The 22,712-nt window shown below is 37.5% G+C and overlaps 2 protein-coding genes across 29 annotated transcripts in view; one reads left to right on the plus strand and one right to left on the minus strand.

Annotated features, from left to right (window-relative positions):
- Positions 1–22,712, minus strand: part of LOC127509861 (fas-binding factor 1 homolog) — a 78,552-nt gene that overhangs the window by 28,707 nt on the left and 27,133 nt on the right. The gene's annotated exons all lie outside the window — the stretch shown is intronic.
- The window catches only part of LOC127509904 (uncharacterized), a 107,198-nt gene that overhangs the window by 7,098 nt on the left and 77,388 nt on the right, over positions 1–22,712 (plus strand). For 3 of the 6 annotated variants that reach the window (XM_051889229.1, XM_051889227.1, XM_051889225.1), the window contains exons 4-17: positions 2,163–2,270; positions 2,428–2,514; positions 2,705–2,797; positions 12,052–12,123; positions 12,242–12,355; positions 12,702–12,836; positions 14,591–14,674; positions 14,942–15,040; positions 15,130–15,213; positions 15,339–15,434; positions 16,389–16,487; positions 16,883–16,911; positions 17,017–17,055; positions 18,136–19,267. In XM_051889229.1, coding sequence (XP_051745189.1) covers positions 2,163–2,270; positions 2,428–2,514; positions 2,705–2,797; positions 12,052–12,123; positions 12,242–12,355; positions 12,702–12,836; positions 14,591–14,674; positions 14,942–15,040; positions 15,130–15,213; positions 15,339–15,434; positions 16,389–16,487; positions 16,883–16,911; positions 17,017–17,055; positions 18,136–18,276 — 1,280 coding nt within the window. In that variant the 3' untranslated portion in view covers positions 18,277–19,267. Of the gene's footprint in view, positions 1–2,162; positions 2,271–2,427; positions 2,515–2,704; positions 2,798–7,867; positions 9,247–12,051; positions 12,124–12,241; positions 12,356–12,701; positions 12,837–14,590; positions 14,675–14,941; positions 15,041–15,129; positions 15,214–15,338; positions 15,435–16,388; positions 16,488–16,882; positions 16,912–17,013; positions 17,056–18,135; positions 19,268–22,712 lie in introns of those variants that run through there. The other 3 variants (XR_007929392.1, XM_051889228.1, XM_051889230.1) reach the window with 3 other exon arrangements.

The raw sequence follows: 22,712 nt of genomic DNA on the forward strand, positions 1-22,712 counted from the left end.
TGTGTGAAATTATTTAGTCTTCTCTTCACCGATTTAGCATTTACTGGGCTCTCTTCCGCTATCGCGGTGGCATGACAAAGAACGCTGATCCTGATTGGTCCTCGTGTGTGCATTTGAAGTGCTGAACCTTATAGAACCAATTTAGAGTGCGACTTTGTAGATTGTTTTCTAAAAAAAAGTACCAAAATGTACACAACTTAAAAAAAGAAACATCACATAATATAAATAAGTTGTCACAGAATATGAATATGTGAATAACTCAATTTTGACAAAAATTTTATAATTCCAAGGGGACGAAATGGCTACTGTGATTTAAGCAACAGCCAATCAATCAATGACTGCCCTCAGTACTTGTCTGAAAAAATAATAGGCTTTGTACAGCCTGAGAAACTGTCATTTTACTCAGTCAACAGATTTTACTAATAGACCTATACAGGTGCTGGTCATATAATTAGAATATCATCAAAAAGTAGATTTATTTCACTAATTCCATTAAAAAAGTGAAACTTGTATATTATATTCATTCATTACACACAGACTCATATATTTCAAATGATTATTTATTTTAATTTTGATGATTATAACTGACAACTAAGGAAAATCCCAAATTCAGTATCTCAGAAAATTAGAATATTGTGAAAAGGTTCAATATTGAAGACACCTGATGCCACACTCTAATCAGCTAATTAACTCAAAACACCTGCAAAGGCCTTTAAATGGTCTCTCAGTCTAGTTCTGTAGGCTACACAATCATCGGGAAGACTGCTGACTTGACAGTTGTCCAAAAGACGACCATTGACACCTTGCACAAGGAGGGCAAGACACAAAAGGTCATTGCAAAAGAGGCTGGCTGTTCACAGAGCTCTGTGTCCAAGCACATTAATAGAGAGGCGAAGGGAAGGAAAAGATGTGGTAGAAAAAAGTGTACAAGCAATAGGGATAACTGCACCCTGGAGAGGATTGTGAAACAAAACCCATTCAAAAATGTGGGGGAGATTCACAAAGAGTGGACTGCAGCTGGAGTCAGTGCTTCAAGAACCACTACGCACAGACGTATGCAAGACATGGGTTTCAGCTGTCGCATTCCTTGTGTCAAGCCACTCTTGAACAACAGACAGCGTCAGAAGCGTCTCGCCTGTGCTAAAAAGGACTGGACTGCTGCTGAGTGGTCCAAAGTTATGTTCTCTGATGAAAGTAAATTTTGCATTTCCTTTGGAAATCAGGGTCCCAGAGTCTGGAGGAAGAGAGGAGAGGCACACAATCCACGTTGCTTGAGGTCCAGTGTAAAGTTTCCACAGTCAGTGATGGTTTGGGGTGCCATGTCATCTGCTGGTGTTGGTCCACTGTGTTTTCTGAGGTCCAAGGTCAATGCAGCCGTATACCAGGAAGTTTTAGAGCACTTCATGCTTCCTGCTGCTGACCAACTTTATGGAGATGCAGATTACATTTTCCAACAGGACTTAGCACCTGCACACAGTACCAAAGCTACCAGTACCTGGTTTAAGGACCATGGTATCCCTGTTCTTAATTGGCCAGCAAACTCGCCTGACCTTAACCCCATAGAAAATCTATGGGGTATTGTGAAGAGGAAGATGCGATATGCCAGACCCAACAATGCAGAAGAGCTGAAGGCCACTATCAGAGCAACCTGGGCTCTTATAACACCTGAGCAGTGCCACAGACTGATCGACTCCATGCCACGCCGCATTGCTGCAGTAATTCAGGCAAAAGGAGCCCCAACTAAATATTGAGTGCTGTACATGCTCATACTTTTCATGTTCATACTTTTCAGTTGGCCAAGATTTCTAAAAATCCTTTCTTTGTATTGGTCTTAAGTAATATTCTAATTTTCTGAGATACTGAATTTGGGATTTTCCTTAGTTGTCAGTTATAATCATCAAAATTAAAAGAAATAAACATTTGAAATATATCAGTCTGTGTGTAATGAATGAATATAATATACAAGTTTCACTTTTTGAATTGAATTAGTGAAATAAATCAACGTTTTGATGATATTCTAATTATATGACCAGCACCTGTATATTTATGTGCAAAAATAAAATAGTGGTGCCATCTTTCTAAAGTCACCTGTAATTTGGCTACAAATCTCAGGTGAAAACTGTATGACCCAGCAGTAATTTTGTTTTAATTCTGTTTCACAGGTTACTCTGTTTTACACATTATTGTGTTTATTCTCTGTATCATTGCATCTGCATCTGCAGTGGTGCTGACAACTCTATGGTATCAATTCCACAGATTACAAAGGCCAAGTATGTTTGCACAAAAATGTTTTTATTTGTCTATTTGTTAGTAGGTTTATGGCTTTATATGAAAGTATAAAAAAAGATGTTGAATTGCACTAAAACAGTATATGCTAAATAATTATTTAAAAAATTAAGCACTTCTGACTGAAGTATTTCTCTCTAGATGCAGCCCTTCTTCTTCAGATCTCTTCAGTCTTTGTACCGAACCTTATTATGTTTTTTGCCTTCTGGTTCTGGGGTGTTATTGAAGGTCAGTATTCCACTGATGATAGTAATTATATCTAATAATATAACAGATGAGGAAACTAGCATTGTTTAGTCATGTCAAATTAGTTTTGTTTTAAATTGTAAAATGGGTCCATTCATAGTTTTGTAGAACATAATAAAACAGAACCATGGGATGTCGTCACAATTAGTGTATCCTATGTTTTTCTCCCTAGGATTTCTGAGTGAGACTGTTGCTTGCTGTGCTCATTATTTTCTGAGGCCCCTTCTGCTGTTATGGGTGTCTCCACATTCAGAACATTTCCCAGGTTTGTCCATTTTAATTCATTTGTAGTTCAGAGTGTCTTTTTACACCAAGTGCTTAATAGCTCGCCTTGTTGGCAGAGGCTATTTACACTAACTCCGCCCACCAACTTCTGATTTTTCCAGACAAAATGATAAAAGAAACCTGTCTGATAACAGGATCATTGGCGTGGAGAATAAGGCAGGTGGCGTTAGCTTTTGATGCGACCGAGTTAGAATATGCCTTTTACCAAACTTTTTTCCCTTTCCCATTGCATATTTATGAAAGCCCATTTTTGCCACATAAGAAAAAAAAAATGCAGATGAAAAGTCAAAATGATGCCTTTAAAAGTCAAAATTATGACATACCAATTTGAAATTCGAAGTTGACATACTAAATCAAAATTATGAGATTAAAAAGTCATAATTATTAGATAAAACACTGAAATTATGACATGAAAAGTCAGTTACGAGATACTCAAAATTGACAGTAAATCAAAATTATGAGGTTAAAAGTTGTAATTATGTGATTGAACGTTTAACTGACATGCAAAGTCAATTACGAGATCAAAATTGACTAAATTGAAATTAAGATTTAAAAAGTCATACTTAGGAGATAGAGGAAACTATACCATAAATCAAATTATGACACTAATTTGAAGTTATTACAGTCGAAATAATGAAATAAAGTCTAAATTGACTTAAAAAGTCATAATTAAGTCAAAATAATGTCTTTAAAATCTTAATTGTGACATACTAATTTGAAATTGACTTAAAAAGTTGAAGTTGACAGTCAAAATTATGAGATTAAAAAGTTAAAATTATGAAATAAAATGTTGTTAGGATGATATGAAAAGTCAATTATGAGATAAAGTCCAAAATGACATACTAAATCAAAATTACGAGACTAAATGTCAAAATTATGAGATTAGAAAGTCATAATTATGAGATAAAACGTTGAAATTGACATGAATTACGAGTCAAAGTCAAAATTGATATACTAAGACAAAGTTATAACTTAAAAAGTAAAAATTATTACATTCTGAATTGAAATTAAGACTTAAAAAGTTATGACATACTAATTTGAAGCAGTGTTAATTTCGTTAACGAAAACCATGACGAAAAATGTTCGTTGACAACCTTTTTTTCCATGTCTAAAGGCGGGTTCACACCAAGCGGCAACCTCCCCCAGTTTCTCGTGAAGCCAATACGGAAGTGACTTAAACTGCAATTCATCGACTGGCCGCTAGGGACAGGCTCCAAAAGAGAGCAGAATCTCATTGACCCACATGTCAGAAAAAAACATGTTTACAGTCTGGATCAAATTGTGGTTTTGGTCTATACTGCTAATTTTGCCCTTTATGACAACTCTGAGGGGGGTGAATTTTTAATAACTCATCCGTTTAAATTATATTAAGCCTTAAAGTTCTGCATAATTAAGGACGTGGCCACTTGAGTGACAGGTGGATTGCCGCTGCTGTCAGTGAGCCGTCACTTTACCTCAGCTAATTCCAGCCGCTGAATTTGGCATCTCAGCCGTATTTGTGTTTTTTTCTGGATTATTTTATACAATTATAAAATAATATGGCTTGCTGCGTTGGTCGAAACTCGAGACAGATGTGTGTCTGTGTACATGTGCATGCATGTGGAAGATAAACAGAACACACATTATTGGATCGTCTTGGCATTAGCTAAAAGTTTTATTCGTGAGATTTACTACAATGACAATGGCGGGAGGATATAAAACTCCGACAGCACTGCTTGGATATTATAACTAAAACTGCTGCACTATTTTGAAAAATTATACTTTGGATGCGGGCTCATTTGTTTGTGAGATATACGATCATATACAGTTCCCTTGCAATACTACACGAGTACTGCGTCGTTCGTCTTATTAATTAATATTGATTATTAATAAGACAAGACGCAATGGGGAAAACTCCTTTTTCTCAGATTCTGAAGCCTTTATACAATCACGCAGTGTAAACTGAACGGCCATTGGTTCGTGAAGTTAAAGTAAATGAACCAATGACAGTGCGGAATGCGTGAGCCAATGGTGAGCGAGCCCGCCAAAAGGGGCGGGGTCTCAGGCTATATAAGTGGCTGTCTCACCATGGCAAATCGATTCATTCTCCTTCAGCAACGCAGATATCATCTCTTTGCTTGATCTACGAGACTTGAAGCCGCCTTCACCTGCAAGCAGCTGGTATTCGCCACTGATCAGCTCGCCGCTCTGCAGCAGTTTGGTCAGCTCGCCTCTCCCTGCTCGCCGCTCTCTATTCTGCTCGCCGCTCTCTAGCAGCCGCCGTCTACGAGTAGCCTGCAGCTCTCTCACCGCTCTGCCAGATCGCCACTCTCGTGCAGCGCTGTTCCCACGCCGCTCCCAAGCAGCCTGGTCAATGCTTCGCCCCCGAGCCGCCTGCAGCATCGAGCGAGTGCACTTCGGTGTATCCTTTTGCAACGCAGTTGGATTATAAATATAAGAGCTTTCTAAAGAGCAAATTTCTGCGACGTTGTTGCAAATGTCGCGCCACGGCTGTGGCATGTGCAGAACCTCTCTGCACGCTGGTGACAGGCACAGTGAGTGCGTGCGGCGTCTGGGGAAGTCCCACGCGGAAGCCGCGCTTGCTGTGTTTTGACTACTGTGCTCAGCTGAATATGACATGACGTTCTTTCCTGACTCAGGCGAGACTCATGATATATATTCTCCCTAAAAGAGCGCTTTTTCCGACATTTGTTGCAGAATGCTGAATCTCTGAGCGTGTCGCTTGCCGGCCACACCCCTGCAAGCCGCATTCATTGAAAAAGGTGCGAGAGCGAACTCAATGCTGACAGCGCTCAGCTGAATATGGCATGACGCTCTCCCCTGACTCAGGTGAGACTCTTGGAATATTTATTCACTCTAAAAGAGCATTTTCTCCAGCATTTGTTGTAATATGCCCAGTCTCCGAGCGTGTTGTTTGCTGGCCACACCCCCGCGAGCCGCGTTCATTGACTGTGTGTGCTCTCATTTTGAGAGCGCTACAACAAGCTCATGGAATATATTAATTCTGAGAAAGCAGATTCTCTGGTGTTTGTTATCAAATGCTGAATCACTGTGCGCTTCGCTTGCTGGCCCCGCCCTGCAAGCCACATTCACTGACCCAAACAGCCTCGTATGTGTTCTCAGTTGCTCTGTTCAATTCCAGGTGCTGGGAAAATGTGTTTATTGCACGCAAAGGGCACGTTCTAGCGCCCAAGTATATAACCGCTGTGGTAGCGGACAAGATAAAACATACTGCGTTCCGAGGTGAACACCATGCTGGCAAAAGGAGCCATAGAAGTGGTTCCCCCAGCACTGAGTGAGTCAGGCTTCTACAGCAGGTACTTCCTCGTTCCCAAAAAGGATGCGGTCTCAGACCCATCCTCGATCTCAGACATTTGAACAGGGTCCTGATAAAGCGCTCATTCAGAATGGTCACTTTGAAGCAGATCATCCAACAAGTACAGCCAGGAGACTGGTTCTTTACCCTGGATCTGAAAGACTCTTATTTTCACATCCAGATAGCCCCCATCACAGGTGATTCTGAGATTCGCCTTCGAAGGGGTGGCATTTCAATACACGGTCCTTCCGTTCGGGCTATCTCTGGATCCCTGCACTTTTACTAAGTGCATGGATGCGGCTATCTCTCTCTCCTCTGAGACAGATGGGTGTGTGCATCCTGAACTACCTCGACGACTGGCTCGTGCTGGCCCAGTCGGAGGCGGAGCTGATATCTCACAGATCCTTCATCCTCAACCACTTGGAGTGCCTGGGGCTCAGGGCCAGTTTTCCAAAGAGCTCATTATCTCCCAGCCAATGTGTCTCGTTCCTGGGGATAATTTTAGAATCGACCCACATGAGGGCCGTGGTCACTCCAGAGCGATCCCTGGCCATTCAGCAGCTTGCCTGGGGCTTCTCTGCCACTCAGAGCATTTCAGAAGATGCTGGGTCTAATGAGTTCGGCATCTCCGGCTCTACAGCTGGGCTTGCTTCATATGCGCCCTCTGCAGTTCTGGCTGAAACCATGGGTCCCGCCCCTAGCCTGGCAACATGGTCGTTGCTCCCTCAAGGTGAACCAGGCGTGTGTTGCAACCAGGGCTTGACATTAACACCCGCCAACCCGCCAAATGCGGATAGATTTCAGCTGTGGCGGGTAAGACAGCCACTCCAACTAGCCACTTTGGCGGGTTGAATATAATTTCAGCCTAAAGCCAAATGAAAGGTAGCCAAGCTCGTCTTATCACAAAATTACAATTCAATCACAATTTTTTATCATTTAACTTGCTGTTAGTGAAGGCGAGATAGGCGGAATCGCGCTGAATGACACACAACAGAAGCGCTCTCTCTGTCGCATACGCGATCAGTTCTCCTTGCGCCTGAATAGTCAAACCCTGCGTTTCAATCAGCCCCCTAGGTCGTGAATCAGTATAATATGTAAATGAATGTGGCTGATTCCCTGATCAGTGCCCTGATTACTAAACTAGGGAACTGATTGAGACGCACCCAAATACACGCACACACAGATGTCAGAATGGCCATTGTGTGGAGTATCTCGCGTGAATACAGTCGGTTATGGCTTAAGTGGATGTAAACAGAAGGGTAAAAAACTGAATATGTGTCAGTATATTATGTCCATGCATTCAGCAGCCCCCAAATAAATACCTGTCTGCCATTAATGTTAATCAAACAACAAAAGATGTTAAATAAATGTATTCATGTTAAATAAACCTATGTATCTGAAAAAAGATTTTTAAAAATTTACTATTTGTAATTTGCTTCTTTGTTCTTTTTATATAGCCTAACAAAAATAACTGTACATACCAGCTGATATACAATGTAGTCTTGATTTGGGTGGTCAATCTGCATTTGTAATTTTGAAAGGGTTTTAAATCTTGTAAGTCAAGTAAAATGACTCAAAATCAAGTAATTTTAGCATGCCAAAGTCAACTTTAATCATATATAATGTAATTTCCCAACAGCAAAACTTTGGCCAGTGAAAATGCTGAGTGGCTAGTAACTTTGGAAAACCACTAGCCACAGTGGCTGGTGAGCAAAAAAGTTAATGTCAAGCCCTGGTTGCAACCCTGGCCCCTTGGAAGGACCCTTGCTGGTTCGAGCGGGGCGTGGCAATCGGGGACGATAGACAAGAGGAAGGTCGTCTTCGCAGATGCCTCCAAGATGGGTTGGGGAGCTCTGTGCGACAGCCGTCTGGCCTTTGGTGCTTGGAACGGCCCGGAAAGCGAGCTACATATCAACCGTCTGGAACTGATGCTGGTATATAGAGCTCTCCAGGCTTTCCTTCCTCTCCTGGTGGGACACCACGTCTTGGTCAGGTCAGACAGCATGACGGTGGTGTCCTTTATAAATCACCAGGGCGGTCTCTCTTCAAAGCCCCTCTTCACTCTAGCACACCACCCTAGAGTGGGCTGAGTGCAACCTCGTTGAGAGCAGCACATATACAGGGTGTACTGAACACAGGGGCGGACATGTTGTCCCGGAGCAACCTTCCCTCAGCGGAATGGTCATTCCACCCCCGCACAATCCAAAAAATTTGGGACGTCTTCGGGAAGGCAGAGGTCTTTGCCCCAGAAGATGATCATCACTGCCCAATATATTTCTCGAAAGCCAGGGACGCACTGACCCACGACTGGCCCAGCCTCCTCCTTTATGCTTTTCCCCTGATCGCGCTGATTCCCCAAGTAATCAGACGAATCAGGGAAGGTGCTCACGAGGTCCTCCTGGTGACTCCTTTGTGGAGGACCCAACCATGGTTCTCTGAGCTATCTCAGCTATTGAATATATATTGAAAACTGCCCTACTGCTAGCTTTAGTATCGGTTAAGCGTGTGGGAGATTTACAGGCGCTCTCTGTGAGCCCCTCGTGTCTTGAATTTGGGCCTAACAATTCCAAAGTTGTCCTGAAAACGAGACATGGATATGTCCCCAAAGTCCTTTCTACCCCCTTTAGGGCGCAGATGGTTGTTCTCTCCGCTCTTCCTCCTTCTCAGGATGAAAAATAGTTGAACCTACACTGTCCTGTCAGGGCCCTGAGGTCTTACATTGACTGTTCTGCCTCCTTTCGTCAGGCAGAACAGCTTTTTGTCTGCTTCGGTGGCCGCACAAAAGGTCTTCTGGTCACGAAGCCCAGGCATTCCAGATGGATAGTCGACGCTATAGCACTCGCTTACTCCTCCTTAGGCCTTCTATGCCCGTTGGGTTTAAGAGCGCATTCCACGAGAGGTATGGCCTCCTCGTGGGCGTGGTCCTGTAGTGTTTCCATTGCTGACATCTGTGCGGCGGCCGACTGGGCCTCACCGTCCACATTTGTCAAGTTTTATAATCTAGATGTTCCTGCGCTTCAGACGCAGGTCCTTTCTGCATGAGCCTCCCTGCTGTGTCCAGCTTTATGGCTTTCCATTACGACCCCGACCACGTCTGGGAGTAACTATGTTCTGTGAGTATCTGTCGCAAGCCCTTTTTCAAGTGTTCTGCCCCGATGCTCGGTCGTCCCCCTGCATAGCACGGCGTGATTATACTGTCTCCATTGCGTCTTTTCTTATTAATAATCAATATTAATTAATAAGACAAACGACGCAGTACTCGTGTAATATCGCAAGGGAACGTACTCGGTTACTAACGTAACCTCGGTTCCCTTAGATACGGAATGAGTACTGTGTACTTTGCCTCATGCTGTCGCTTCAGTCGAATTAAATCGATTTGCCATGGTGAGACGGCCGCTTATATAGCCCGAGACCATGCCCCTTTTGGTGGCCTCGAAAACTGCCCTGATTGTATAAAGGCTTCAGAATTGGAGAAAAAGGAGTTTTCCCCATTGCGTCTTGTCTTATTAATAATCAATATTAATTAATAATACGAACGACGCAGTACTTGTTCCGTATCTAAGGGAACCGAGGTTACGTTAGTAACCGAGTACGTTTGACAACATAACCGCTGCTCAGGTTGCATAATTTCTTGAAGAACGATGATAGAGAGCAGATCATTCAGAAGAAATGTGATTCAAACAATGGATAATATATCTATATTTTATGGATTTAACGCTTTTGTGGACAAATAGTACTGTTTTTTGTTTTTCAATGGACACTCATGGACATTTTACCCAATTAAGTTCCACGGATTGGAATCCGTGATCACTATTTCATTATAAAGGTATGGAATCCCATTTGATTTTGCGTGTTGTTATTTGCACACCCGACACAAATTAATTACTGGTGTTGGAGCATCTATATCTTAAAAAAGACACCGTAGATTGACAGTAAACCTTTAGAACTTTCTAATGATATAACTTATCTTTATTAATATTTTAGATATTATATAAGATAGATAGAAAGATAGCTCCTTTGCCTGCTAACATGATCAGGTCGAGCCAGGCGAGCGTGGTTTCAGCAACCAGTCACCTTGGTTCCAACCACGTCCCACCTCTTTGCCCTTTTTTCAGTTATCCGGGAGTGACGTGTGGTGATGCGCAGCTAAGATGGCAGCGGCCTCATTTTCGCTTCAAAAATGCTCTTCAGAAATCTACGGGTGACGTCACGGACACTACGTCCATATTTTTTTACAGTGTAGGTTCACACTGTGTGATTTTGGCCACGATTTGGTCGTCTGAGACAAATTTCGAGAATCCTAAAAGATTACTATAATCCTAGGCAAAAATCTGTAGTCTTTGATCGCTAGTTTAACATGTTCACCGACAGCCGATTAATGACTGTTGCGATCAAATTTTACCTCAGACGAAATTCTGGCAGTGTCAGAAGATTTGCCGCACAGTCCTGCAGTGTGACTTCTCCTACGACGAATGTCAAATTGTTTTTCAAGATAAGCCGTGATCAAAATTAACGCTTGAGATGTCTTTGTTAGCCACCATTTCAGTCCCGCGTGTAATGCAGCTCACAGTCACCGAATGTGTGTGGGTTGATGATGTAAAACTCAAGTTTTCAAGCACGCGTTCAAACATACAAGCGCGTGTCTGTTTTACCAAGACGACGAAGAGGAATTAAGAAGACGAGGAGGACCCCTACAAACTATCCTGCGTCTCAGTCAGCTCCCTAGCTTCCTAGATCGTGTATCAGTATACCGTCAGGGGCGTTTCCTCCGAGGAGGCAAGGGAGGCAGTGCCTCCTCCTCAAAAAAAATAGTATGAGAAAATAATCCATATTACATATAAAACAACACAAATATTACAAATTATGACATTAAAAAGAGCGCAAGTCACTCGTATTTCTTAAGGAACACTGCCCAACAGTGACACCCACTGGTAAAGTTACAGCAGGAGTCATGCCTCCTTTTGCTCTCATAGAAAACCATTAGACCTCCGGCGTGCGGTGCGTTTTGTGGGGGGTAATTGAGAATGAATGGGGGAAAGTCACATGAGAGGAGGCAATGTCTCCATCGCGCTATGATTGGATGTAATTGGTTATGATTGGATATGATTGGTTTGTGCGATAAATCCTGCCTCTTGTTTACGTGCGCGTTCCGCGTGTCAGTTTGAATGAACAAATAATGGTGTCAATGGGAAGACTAATTGAAAAGTAAGTAAACAGGTCACCCAGTTAGATATCACTGCTTTATGTCATGTCAAAATCAAACTTGAAATGGACTGAAAACACGATGACTGCGGGGGTTTTTAGTGCAATCAGCTTGGTGAAATTAAAAATGCACCTTCGTGTCTGTGACAGACGGTGTTTACGGAGCATGACTGATGATCCAAAATAGCCTGAGTTGACTATTAAAAAGTAAAACATCAATACAAAAAATAAAATATATTGTTTAAATTATTATTGCCTTTAGTTATTATTTTGGAATGAATGTAGAAATGCTTAAAACACTAACTTGATGAGATTGACATTGTTAATGTAAAATTACAAAATTTCGACTTTGTATGTCATATGTTATTGGATATTGTTTTATAATATACTACAATACACCAAGGTGCAAATTGTATCTGCCATTATTTGCACTAAGTAAAAATGGCATCTAACAACTATTTATACTCCGTTCAAAGAACATACTGATATTTTCATTTAGTGTAAATAGCCTCTGCATTTTTGTTTATCAGCGAGTTGCTCAAATGAGTTGATTTGATGATTTTCAGAATTTCCAGAGCAGCTCTTTGTCAGTAAATAAGCAAAAGAACAGAAAAATGTTTCTATTTCTGTTTCAAGTGTTTGCTTGTTTATTTACATACATTATACATTTTGTAGTTGAATTTAAGAGAGATTGAAGACCTTTTTTCTGTTTACAGGCAATCGTAAAACAGCTATTCACTGCATTGTTCATCTACAATATTCCCTCTTTACAAATGTTGTTTATTCAGGTAGGCAAATTTGAATATCGACCACACATATTATCATATTAATACTCTCATTAAAGAAATTTGAAATAGTTTCAATACAAGGCAAGTTCAATCAACAGCGTCTCTTTCTTTGTCCTAGTTCTTTTTCAGTCTTTCTGGGAAGAAAGTCTGAGTTATGAACAATCTGATAGAGTCCTGATAACAATCCTCTTTGCAATTATGATTCTGATATGCATCATAAACATCGTTTTCTGTAAGTATTTATGTATCATATCACTTTATTCAAACTTTTATTAGAGAAATCTTAGCGTTTTACATCCTACATTGTCGACTTGATTCTGTTTTTTTGTTTATGAAAAATAGTTTATTCTCTTTGAGTGGCTTCAAACACAGAATAAGCAAATGTTTGTTTATAACTTATTTCAGGAGGTTACTTCATTGCTGGGTTATTCATATTTTTTTATGCTAACTCAAATTGTATTATTCATCTCAGTGTATTTCTCAGTTCCTCTTGTTGTACTGTTTATTGTGCGTTTAAAAATCTTTCATGATTATTTTGAATGAAACGTTGTTAATTCAATTCCTATTTTTGGATGCAGTACTGGCTGAACTGATTAGAAATAAAGATGGCCGCATGCGTGCTGCATTAGACCTTGTGTCTGATATCGGCCATGATGTTCTGCCTCCATTACAACTCATCTTCCTTTTCTACGCTTTTGGAACTGCCAGCGGAGGTAAGACATTTTTATAAACATTTGGTTTTTGTGAATTAAACATCATTTACATGAATTAAAAGACAAACAGTACTCTGTAAAAATAAATAAATAAATAAATAAATAAAAATAATATATATATATATATATATATATATAAAATATAATATATTACACTAGCGTTTTTCAGAGAAGATTCAGTGGCTTTGCATCAACTACTTGAAGAAACTATAATCCACCCTTGACCTTGTTGTATCACACAATTAAATTTAGATTTTTAAACCACACAGCCTGAAATCAACTGAAGATAAAAGAAGAAAATACATCTCTCAAGATCTAAGCAGAAGATGATTAAACAACTCCAAAAAGAGCAGAACCAGCTTTGCTTATTACTAACAGGTTGACTTTATTTTTGTCATTCATCCACATAAGTTGTTTTTGAGAATTAACAGAGGTTTAGATGTTGATGTTTTATTGAAAATGTTTGGTCACTATTATGGTGATCAGTGTGTCATTTAGTTGGGCAGTTTTACTCTTGTTTTTTTTATGTTTGTGGTATTTCTAACAGTGTTTACCAAAACACATAATTTGTTGCAAAGAAAGCCAGAAACAAAGATGATCAGATGATACAGTTTTCATCATTATAAAGTAGAATAATTCACTAATCTTATCCCTTACCAAAAGTGGTTATTTGTTATTAATAGATCATATTCACCAACAATACTTTCTTGCAACAGATCAAACATTCTGAATTTAGATTTTTAAATACATTGTGGGAATTCTTTTTGACACCGAGACATCAAGATTCAGCATATTAATTTCAACAATGGTGACATGCTTCATGCTGCAATGCTGGGAGTCATGAGTTTTATAGAGTCCGGGAACGTGACGTCAGCAACGCAATGCATTCTGGGACTTTAGGTCACTGACAGTACAGTAGAGACTGAGAAATAGTGAAGGTAGATGTTAAAATTTATATTATACAGTTAAAAACATATTAGAATTGTGAACGCTGGCTGTGTTATGAACTATCTGCATATACTGACCAGCGTGGAAAACAGATATGAAATGGAGCGCCATTTTCGAGACATTTTAAAACGCTTAGCGTGGCTTAATGTCATCTGTAGATGAATGACAGAAAGTCAAACTGGTTAATCAGTGAAGCTGGTAATGCTGCTGGAGTTGTTTAATCCTCCTCTGCTGAGATCTTCAGAGATTTATTGTCTTCTTTTATTTTCAGTTGACTTCAGGCTCTGTGGCTTTGTCACTTGCAGTTGTGTTTCATTTTCTGAGAGTTAAAGCATGATGTTGAACTAACATCACATTGTAAGATTGATTCAATGCCATTAACATTGATTTTTTGATAAAATTGTAAAAAAATTTCAACATTAATTGCAGGTGCAAAAGTGATGTTGATTCAATGCGGTTAATGTTGACACATTAACATTGATTTCAGTGGTTGCTTGCTATCTGGGTAACTTGCTTTAGTTTGGATAAAAGCGTCTGCCAAATGCATATAAATAGGTTTATCAGTGATAATGAACCTATACACCTAAGACCTTCTAAACGATAGCTTAATTTATTGATCTGTAAATCTGCATAAAATCACAAAATCAGGGATAATGAATAAAAGGCAAAACAGCTGAATTTCGTTTAATTTTCTGAAGGATAAGCAACTCCCTAGTAAACAATTTCATTGTGTTGACTGTTTGTTTCTAAAGCCTACTGTCTTCAATATAGCGTCATGCATTTTTCTTTTTTTCCTTCATTTACAGCACTTTTTATTGTTGGAGTTTTTCCACTGTTCCTAACTTTGACCAGATATAATTGGAAAAATGCCTGTGTGAAAACACTGGAACGTAAGTATTTGATGAATCATTTTTCAACTGCATCAGTAGATAAATCAATGACAATCCATTTATCTTAAACTGTCATAGCACTATCTTTGGTTTTAAATGACTCACTGTTGAATAAGAGTACAAATGAATGTCAGATCTTCAGAAAAAGTTAAATCTGCCAATCCATGAGTTGTTTAATGAGCATTTGTTGTCAGGTCTGAGATGGTCCAAAATGATCTGCAATTTTAAACTAATAAATAAATGTTCTCGCATTTTCATCATTTTCAGCTTTGCGTTCGTTCAGGAGAGCAGCGTGGTTATGTTTCATGATAGTGGTGAACACAATAATGGTCTATTCGTACCTGATAGCACTGAAAAAAGAAAAAGGTACAATAATGGCTATAATTACATAAAAATGTCCAATTAAAGTTGATACTGTGAAGTCTTAATGGTTTTCTGCTTTTTTCCAATTGTAGATTGTGAAGGATGGGTCTGCGTAGCTGCATTTCTTCAAGTTCTCTGGGGAATTGTGGTCCTGAAACACTCATTTGGCGACCTGGGTACAGTATCAATTAGCCTTTATTAACTTCTGTGTATTCTATATTTACATTTATTATAAAATGGCTGCAACCTTTTTATTTCATACCAGTTTTGTGTTAAATATTTTTTTTTATCTGCCTTACAGATCTACCTTTTAGACACATTGTGCACCTTATCGGATCAGTTGTTGTTGTTCTAGTGAACTCTTTTGCATTGATGACCGAGCTGATCTTAAAAATGGGTGAGTTTTCATAACCATTTAGCATCATACTGAAAACTGAAAGGAAGACTTTGCCCCAGCAAAACTGTAATGTGAAGCAAAGTTCAGTCTTCAATAACAAAAGTATAAATAAACAATGCAGTTATTCAAGGCTACATCTTTTAAATGTTTGATCCCATCTCCACATTTCATAAGACTGACATCACAGCATGTTACTGTGATTTGAGCGGTGGCGTGTCAAGAGTTTTTTACACTTGATTTTTTTTCCAGGGGTCTCTTTACTAAAATTTGTGAAATCTTAAAGCAAGTGCACAGATATCACAGAACAAGCACACTTTACAAATAGAGAAGTTTGTATGGTTTAAGGCCCCGATATACTAACAGCGAGGTTTTATTTAATTCTTCACTTTGGGGTAAAAAGAAGTTAGAAATACATGATCAGTGATATACTGTTAGCAAATGTCCTGTTGCCATCCACGTGTCTGAGAGCGACGTTTAGATGAATATTTAAATATGTGCTGTGCGCTTTCCTCTCAATAACAAAATAAACACACAACTAAAATGACAGCAGAGACAACAGCAGTTAAGAAAGCATCTGATCATGCTGCTTTAAAGCAGCAGCTTTACAGTATTAAAAACAGTGTCAGTGTCTCTTTAAAATTATAAGAGATTTTTACTCATGGACGTCCGACCTCAACAGACTGAATAGAAGAAATGAACCAGAAAAGATTTCCATAGCAAAGAAGGCGGGGCCTCAGAGCCACACCCACTTATTACATCATCACCATGGACCAATCGAAGGTGTTTTTTCCGGAAAGTTGGCTTTGGCAATCTGTTTCGAACTCCTGAAACAAACACAAAACGAACTTTGGTTTGGCCTGATTTGGCCAGTTCGTTCTTCGATTTCACTTGAAGTATATTGGGGTCTTTAGAGTGATCAAACTTTGTATTTACTGTAATGTTTTAATTTCACAGTTAATGGTGAGCGTGCGATAGAGGATCTGAGAAAAGTTGTCTTTTCCTCTGAATGCATCTTTGCCTCATTTGTGCTGCTGTTAATCATTTTCGAACCTTGTGAGTATAAACTATATATATATATTTATGTATAAACCACTAGTTTAAATAACATTGAAATCTAACAGGCTGATCTTTAGTTTCTTTGTGTGTTTCTTTATTTGCTATAAATCAGGTGTTTAAAAGGCACTGGGTCTGTTTATTTTATTTTTTCTGTACAACCAATAGCGGTTTGAGAAACCTGTTTGAAAACAGTCATTATTTTTGGTGACACTGGTGCTGCAAATCATTTTTGAAGGTGTAGGTTATTGAATAGCTCTTTCTTTTCTAAATCCATGGATCGGCCATTATACAGTCTGATGTGTGTATAATAGTGCTTCAAAAAACAGCTGAGAATTAGCTGAGAATGATCAACTTCACATGATTCACCAAATATATTTCCCTCTTTTTTTCAGTCATTAAAAAATTTCAGCAGCGTTTTCAGGTTAGTAACATACAGTATATATTTAAAGTTTCACATAAGATTTAATATTTATTTGATATTTATTGATTTACTTCATGTATTTAACATGTCGTTTCCTAAACACAGAATCCAGCCAGAAGATCACAGCAGAATCCCTCTTCTCAGGTGAACATCTCATATAACGTTGTATTTATTTGAGATTTGTCACTAACCTGTATTATAGATGAAATTATGATGATGCAGCTGCACTTTTAGGTTCTTCAGACAAGTAGCTTTAAGTTTATAAACAATGGACAAAATCAATTTCAGTATTTACACTGCAAAAATGATTTTCTTACTTAGTATTTTTGTCTTGTTTTCCTTTACAAATATCTAAACTTTCTTAAATCAAGATACATTTTCTTGAGATGCAAAACGACTGTTCAACCTTAATGTTATGAAGTGACGAGAATACTTTTTGTGCACCAAAAAAACAAAAAAAACGACTTTATTAAACAATATCTAGTGATGTGTAATTTCAAAACACTGCTTCATGAAGCTTCAAAGCTTTACAAATCTTTTGTTTCGAATCAGTGGTTCGGAGTGCGTATCAAACTGCCAAGGTGTAAAGTCACTTAATTACGATCAGATTTTCAGAAATCAGCACTTGTTTTCTTATGTGATTTTTGCTTCTCAAGTAAATGTATCTTGATTTAAGGATGTTTAGATATTTGTACTGGAAAAAATACTGTGGAAGAAATTAATTTTTGCAGTATGAACTGGTCAGACATGTAGCAGGTTCTTGAATATACAATCTCAAACGTATCACGCATAATTTCTAAAGTCTGTGAAATGATGCATAAACACAGTTAAAAAATAAAAATACCCAGCAGACGTATGTTTTTACTCCTGCTCTGTCTCATTCTTTAAATATGTTATTATTAATTGGTCTGTGAATTATTATCATTTGTGTTAGGCTGACTTTATTATTGAACTAATCTCGATGGAAAAGCCTAGCAAGCTGTTGGAAACAGGGTGTTTCAGCCTCACAAAGTACTTCTAGTTACCTTTTTTTCAGTTCTTTTGAATGAACTGGTAATATAAAACCGCTTTTTTTCTGGGGTGCCAGAAGAACTGAAAAGTGTCACAGTCAAGCGTTTGTAATTTCATCTTTCAAGCAACTTTTCTTATATTAAAGCAGATATACTATAGCAGAAAGGAGTAATGTGGATAATGGTTAACTCACGTGTCTCCTCTTGAACACAGAATGAGGTCGTGTCTGATGAAACTCCACATAACCCATCAAACCAGAACCAGACTGCAGCACAATCATTTGAGTTGAGACCGATGTTAGAGACTGAAGAACAGGAGGCTGGGAGAGATAGAGATGGAGGAGACGCAGCCTGATTCAGTCCAACAATCATGGCACTGAGTGAATCTACCAGATTTATCCACTGTTTACTTCTGAAACATTCACAAGTCCGTTCAGTGTTCTGCTTAAAAATGGAAGTGTTATGCTTAAGTATTGTGTTTGTTTGTTGGTCATGTTGATAGTGAATGCGAATAGGAAGGCTTGCACATTCACAGACAATAGCCTTGCAAAATAAGGTGGATACATGCAGTTTTACAAATGTGGTCCATAGACTGCTTGTATAGACTCGAGCTTTGTGCTTCAATAACTTGTAGATCTGCATCTTCTAATTGGACACTCTACAACATCTTCAGATAAGCAGCTGGTGGTGTCAGATGCTTCTCTTGCTTATATGAGCACTATCAGATACACTACAGTGCTGAAACACAGTGCTCATGTTCAGAGGAACCACAAATACAGCCTTATGACTCCCTTTGGTGCTTTAAAGCAAAACCTGTATAAATAGTTTTACCTTTTATATTTAATTTATATACAATATTGGGCACATACGGTGTGTTTTATTGATAAGTTGCTGCCATGGACTGTGAATATGTCTCATGGTTCAGTATTTCCTCATGTCGCTCTTCTCAGCAGTTCTTCTGCTCTTTATTTGAGTGTGTTACTCATTAACTTGCAGACGTGTTTCTGAACATGGTTTAGAAAGGCTTGGTTATAATATGGAAATATGGGCACTTGTGTGTTATTACATCAGGTTTCTGATGTCAGAAATCCAAGAATGAGCCATTGTAGAAGTTTACTTTCAGTAAATGCTCTTTTTTTAGACTGGATCAAAAGTTTTGAGTTGTGACAGATTGTATTTATAATACAGTGAAATCAAAGGGATCTGTACTTTGTATATGTATATAGAGATGAGCCAGTATTTATTTTTTTTTACATAATAATAAATTGTATTTTTTAAATTTGTTGTAATTTGTTGTAAATGTTAATCAGTGTTTTTCCCCCAAATAAATGACAGCAACAGTTTGATTGTTTTTACCTGCATTAGTTCATCCTCACTCACGGTTTCATTGTGTGTTTGTTTGGATCTGTTGGACCTTTTACACTGATGACAGAACCGATGCTAAAGACGAGGGAGTTCATTTCTGTTATATATATTTGCAAAGTCATTATGGTTCATAATAAATATTGTCGCTAATATTAATGGCGAGCGTGTAGTGGGTGATCTGAGAATCATTCTCATATTTTATCTGAAAGCCTCGTCATTTGGTCGTCACTGATTTGCAGCTGGTGAGTGTAAAAACGAGTTTTAGTACAATGCAATGTTGTTTTAGTATCAGTGATATACTATTATAGTTTTTGTTGAATTGTATTTTTTTACATTCTGTTTTAATTTTTTTTTTGTCTATATTTTATATTTAAGTTTTAGTTTATTTGGTTTTAGTTAATTTGGTACTTAAATTTCATAAATGAGAAATGTTGTCTTGGCAATTAACTGAAATATATTTAGTAATTAAAATGTTTTAATGGTTTTCATTTAATAGTTTTGTTAATAACCCTGGCACAATGTCAGTAGCCGATCTTTAGTCTTTTCCCTCCATGTTTTATGACAGAAACAGTACTAGATTGGAGAATATGGCCACATTTTAAAGGAAAAGTTCACCATAAAAAAAAAACTGTCACTGTTTATGAAAACTATAAAAATAATACAACTTTTTGTCATGCTAATACATAACTGATTTACTAGTCAAACCAGTTAAGCTAAAAATGCATAAATTTAAACTGTTTATGAAAATGGTTATATCTAAACAATACACACTCTCAGAAGAAAAGGTTCTATATAGAATCTTATAGAGTTCTGTCAGGCGCTTCATATAAAAACGCTTTTATGGGATCATTTCATGGATTCAATTTTTAATTTTAATTAAATTTTATGAATTAAACAGGTCATACACATAATTTATCACTAGAAAAAAAAACTGAAATAACCCATTAAACATGAAAGTATTATGAAATCATTTAAGACATTTCTCCTTGTATATATAACCTTTTTGGCATAAAGTGAACATTAGAATTGAGTTGAGAACCCTAGAGTTCTATATAGAACCCCACTGAACCTTTAAGAAGTGTACTTGCATTTATTTATCAATATGCATCCAAATTAATAGCTGTTTTAGAAAACTTAATTCTGAATAAATATTCTGAGTAAATATTTAATGTAAACATACAGTATAAATTGTAATGTGTGACACATCCACCTTTAATATTGTGCTAAACATATTTTGTGTTTCACAGAGAAAGAAAGTCTCAGAGGTTTGAGCAAAGTCTGAGTCATTATGCAAATTTATGGTGCCATCTTTCTGTTAGAATATATAATCTATAACATAACATAGCAATGCAGTGGTTTGTGTTGTAGTTCATGTCATGTTCTGGCTGATCAGAGAGCAGTTGTACAGTGTTCAGGCCAGTGTTTCCTCAGCTCTGTGTTCATGTAGTAATAGATCCATGTGATGAAGGGAAACAATGATTCCCACAGCAGTGCAGATCCTCATGGAGCCGACAGAACTCCTACAAGACACAACACAGACATGAATGACAAGAGTCACTACAGAAACCAGATCATAGACGAGTCTTATAAAGGTAAAGGACAGTGTTAAACACCATGTTTGGGCATTAAAATATGAAACACAGACTGGAGTGTTAACAGATGGTTTACAGTACCTTCCTGAATGTCTGCACAGCAGCACCAGAAAACCACCAGCAGCAGTCCATAACATTCCCTAAGAGTCAAGATTTAACTCATGATTTTTTATCTTTGGGTGAATTATTCCTGCAAAAATTCCCAAAGAAACACTCCAAAATCTAGTGGAAAGCCTTCTTAGAACAGTGGAAGCTCCATAGTAATGTCTATTTATTTAGAATGTCAGAGTCCCTGGTCAGGTGTCCCAATATATTTGTCCATGTATCCCTTATGAAAAAGAAGTATAATGTAGTTTATTTTATGAAGTACTTACGTAATGTTCAAGTATATTTTTATGTATACTTTATGTAGTAAGTATACTAATATCCATGTGTACTATTAGTAAACTTGTAAGTGTACTATTTCAATACTGCTTGGGACTAAATTGGCCCACTTTTAGTATATAAAAGTATACGTTTAAGTGTACTATAAGTGTAACAGTAGTAAACTTTAAGTGTACAACTAGTTCACAACTACGTTTCTCATTTGTACAGCATCTGTACTACAAGTTTACTTAAGTATACTAGTAGTTTACTATTATAATACTAGTAGTATTTTTTAGTTTATGAAAGTACACTTTGACGTATAGTTTTAAACTGCAAGTATACTTGTAAGTTTTTATATATTTATATTTATTTATATATTATTTTTGCACTTTAAGTATACTACTATGTTCCAATTCAGGAATATATATATATATATATATATATATATATATTATACTTGAAATCTAACTTTAAATGTACTTTAATTAAATAAACAGTTTATTCTAGCTCCATGCATCTGTTTTTATCAACACTTGAATGTGGGTAAGTTTCATAAAGAAAGGCAACATTTTACAAAAAGTTGAGAAAATAGCATTTTGTCAAAGTTTTGATCATCAATCTGGATCAGATTGATGATCAAAACACAGATGGAGTAGATCGAGCCCATCAACACGTCCAAAGCTTCACAGTCGCTTCCTCTTCATGGGTTCAACATTTTATTCAGTAATGTTAGGCAGTTTTGATTTATATGCTGTTTAATGTTTGATGATTGCATTATTTACGTTTGTGAGTATAAAATATTTTTTCCTCATTTTTGGACCAATGAAATGTATTTCTGCTTCACTGCACTAGAGGGCAGCATCGCGTCTTATTGTGATCCCTAAGGCCTAAGCAAAGTCATGTCCAGAAGACGTCTTTTCAGCATCTTCTTGTGTTAGCTTTCCTTTGGTTGCTGTAATTGTGTGTTCATAAAATATATTTGTTGTGGCAAAGAAAGCCAAGATAGAGCAGGATCAGGTGTTATCAGCTCACAAAACAAGCATCTAATGATCTGTTTTTAAATCTGTGTTTATATTCAGCGTTTATAGCCACCAGCCTTGTGTAACTGCAGTATTGGCACCAATAACATTAAAATAATCTGTTGTTAATGTCATGCATGTGATGTATTTTGAAGTGAAAACCAAGCAGATTGCAGTATTGCCAAACAAGTTATTATTCCTACTAATATATATATATATATATATATATATATATATATATATATATATATATATATATATATATTTAAGATATTTATAAAATATTTTAATATGGATCTTCTTCAAAGAGTGCATGTTTTTTCAGAATTGTTCTACTTTTTTGATGATAGTCATTTCTGATAGCACATATTTTACAGTTGTAACAATCACTAAAGAGTAAGACTCCCTTTATCATTTTTATTTTTTATTTTTTTTATTATTATTATTTG

Source organism: Ctenopharyngodon idella, chromosome 3 (assembly GCF_019924925.1).
Source record: "Ctenopharyngodon idella isolate HZGC_01 chromosome 3, HZGC01, whole genome shotgun sequence".
NCBI lineage: Eukaryota > Metazoa > Chordata > Actinopteri > Cypriniformes > Xenocyprididae > Ctenopharyngodon > Ctenopharyngodon idella.